The following is a 2,057-nucleotide window of genomic DNA, read 5'->3' on the forward strand; positions in this document are numbered from 1 at the left end:
TATTAAATATATTAAAAAATATATTTCTACAGGTGCTGTTTACATGAATGTTTCACCAGATGTTGATAACAAGTCATCCATACATATAAAATAAAACAAATAAAGTTACACGTAATAAAATGTAACTACATCTAATTTATTTAATACTTTGCACAAAAGCCGTTGTTGGTAATGACAGCTTCAAAATGCCTCCTGTATGGAGAAACATTTCTCAGGTGTGTAGCCTCTTCTATGAACTCTGATCTTTAGTTCCTATTTTATATTGGATTCAAGTCAGGTGATTGGCTGGGCCATTGCAGCAGCTTTATTTTCTTTTTCTGAAACCAAGCGAGAGTTTTCTTGCGTTTGGGATAATTGCCATTTGCTGCAATGTCCACTGTTGTTTCATGTTCAACATCCTGGTACTGTAGGTGAAATAAAGGGACTGTTCTAACCTTATACTAGGTAATAAGTTAAGTTTGGATAATAAAATGCTTATGAAGTGATAATATCCATGATTCATGAATATGCATAATAATATTTTCCTCATACACAGCATAAATAGTTAATTCTACTTAAAGGTAGCAGCGAACATGCTTGACTCACCTGGAACTCCAGATTCTCCTTTTTGCCCCTTAAGTAGACCTGCTGGTGTGCCTATGCCAGGTGGGCCTGGAATGCCTGGGTCACCTTTGTCTCCCTTTGTTCCTGGGAAACCTGGGTTTCCTGATCTTCCTGGGACACCATCATCTCCTGCCGGAGCACAAAGCACCAAAATATTTCAATCTACCAGGGAAATTGTTTCAGAAATTTGAGCTAAAGCCAAAATTGGTATCAAACCTTTTGGTCCTGGAAAGCCTTGTCTGCCAGGGTTGCCAGGGTTACCTACAGGCCCTGGAGCACCCATCCCACCAATGTCTCCCTTAGGCCCTGTAACAGTTATATAGGATTAATAGAGAAAGACGAAACAAGACACACATTGCATATATTAAATATATAAAGTCAAATGTGATAACATCAGGGGTTACTGCTCTCATCATATCTCACCAGGCAGCCCTGGTAGGCCATCTTGACCAGGTAGTCCTGGACCTCCAGGTGGACCAGAAGGACCAGGAGGCCCTGTAAGTCCTGGGCTTCCTCTGTCACCTTGCAACCCTGGAAAACTTGAACCTGGGAGACCGCGGTCTCCTTTCTCTCCATTTGCACCAGGGACTCCTAATGAAGAGGAAACGACAGTGGTGTGACATAGTAAAACACTACAGATTTGTTTTACTAAGATCCATAACAGGGGTCATAACAGAATATCTCTAATTCAAGATTCATTGTGGTCACAAAGTTCATTATAGGCTTGAGTAGTTCACAGGAAGAGCTTTCCTGTTCATGTCTGGACGTATTTTTACAAAATAAATTACAGACATACCAGGAGACCCCATAGAGCCAGGAGCTCCAGGAGGACCAGGGGGACCCTGAAGGCCAAAGGCGGGTGGCCCAGGTGGGCCACGAGAACCAGGACCACCAGGATAGCCAGGTTCACCTAAGTGCAAAATGAAAACGCAAAGATCATTTGTAAATAATTTAAAAAAAATCATGTTAGAAAAACTGAAAAACATCTGATTTAATCACAGTTCAACATTATATAATAATACAATAATAACTATAACTATATAATGTCTACCTTTAGATCCAGGAGCACCATCAAGACCTGGACGACCTGGTGCACCAGGGCTTCCAGAAAAACCAGGATCACCTTTAGGCCCGGGAGCACCTTTACTGCCTGGAAATCCTGTAGGACCTTGAGGTCCAGGTTGACCAAAACCAGGCTCTCCCTTTGGGAACAAAGACACTCATTTGAGCGCTTTAAGCTTAATTTGGTCCACTGATTTATAACCATATTGCAGTCTAATTTATAGTATATAACCAGTAAAAACAATGGCCAAACAAACTGCCCATAATTCAATACAAACATGAGAGTCAAGCATAAAAAAGGAAAAACAGATGCTCATAGCAGGTTCATTTATTCCTGAAAATTTCAGTTTGCACTTCTTTTGTACTTCTTAAAATGTCAAATTAATATACAT

The 2,057-nt window shown here is 40.4% G+C and overlaps 1 protein-coding gene across 1 annotated transcript in view; it reads right to left on the minus strand.

Moving 5' to 3' along the window:
- The window catches only part of LOC122351466 (collagen alpha-5(IV) chain-like), a 17,275-nt gene that overhangs the window by 13,194 nt on the left and 2,024 nt on the right, over nucleotides 1-2,057 (minus strand). The window contains exons 3-7 of the mRNA XM_043248543.1: nucleotides 1,655-1,822; nucleotides 1,400-1,513; nucleotides 1,027-1,194; nucleotides 820-909; nucleotides 586-732 (exon numbers count right to left, since the gene is read on the minus strand). Of these exons, the coding sequence (XP_043104478.1) occupies nucleotides 586-732; nucleotides 820-909; nucleotides 1,027-1,194; nucleotides 1,400-1,513; nucleotides 1,655-1,822 (687 nt within the window). The remainder of the gene's footprint in view (nucleotides 1-585; nucleotides 733-819; nucleotides 910-1,026; nucleotides 1,195-1,399; nucleotides 1,514-1,654; nucleotides 1,823-2,057) is intronic.

The sequence above is a fragment of the Puntigrus tetrazona genome, chromosome 9, assembly GCF_018831695.1.
Source record: "Puntigrus tetrazona isolate hp1 chromosome 9, ASM1883169v1, whole genome shotgun sequence".
Taxonomy (NCBI): domain Eukaryota; kingdom Metazoa; phylum Chordata; class Actinopteri; order Cypriniformes; family Cyprinidae; genus Puntigrus; species Puntigrus tetrazona.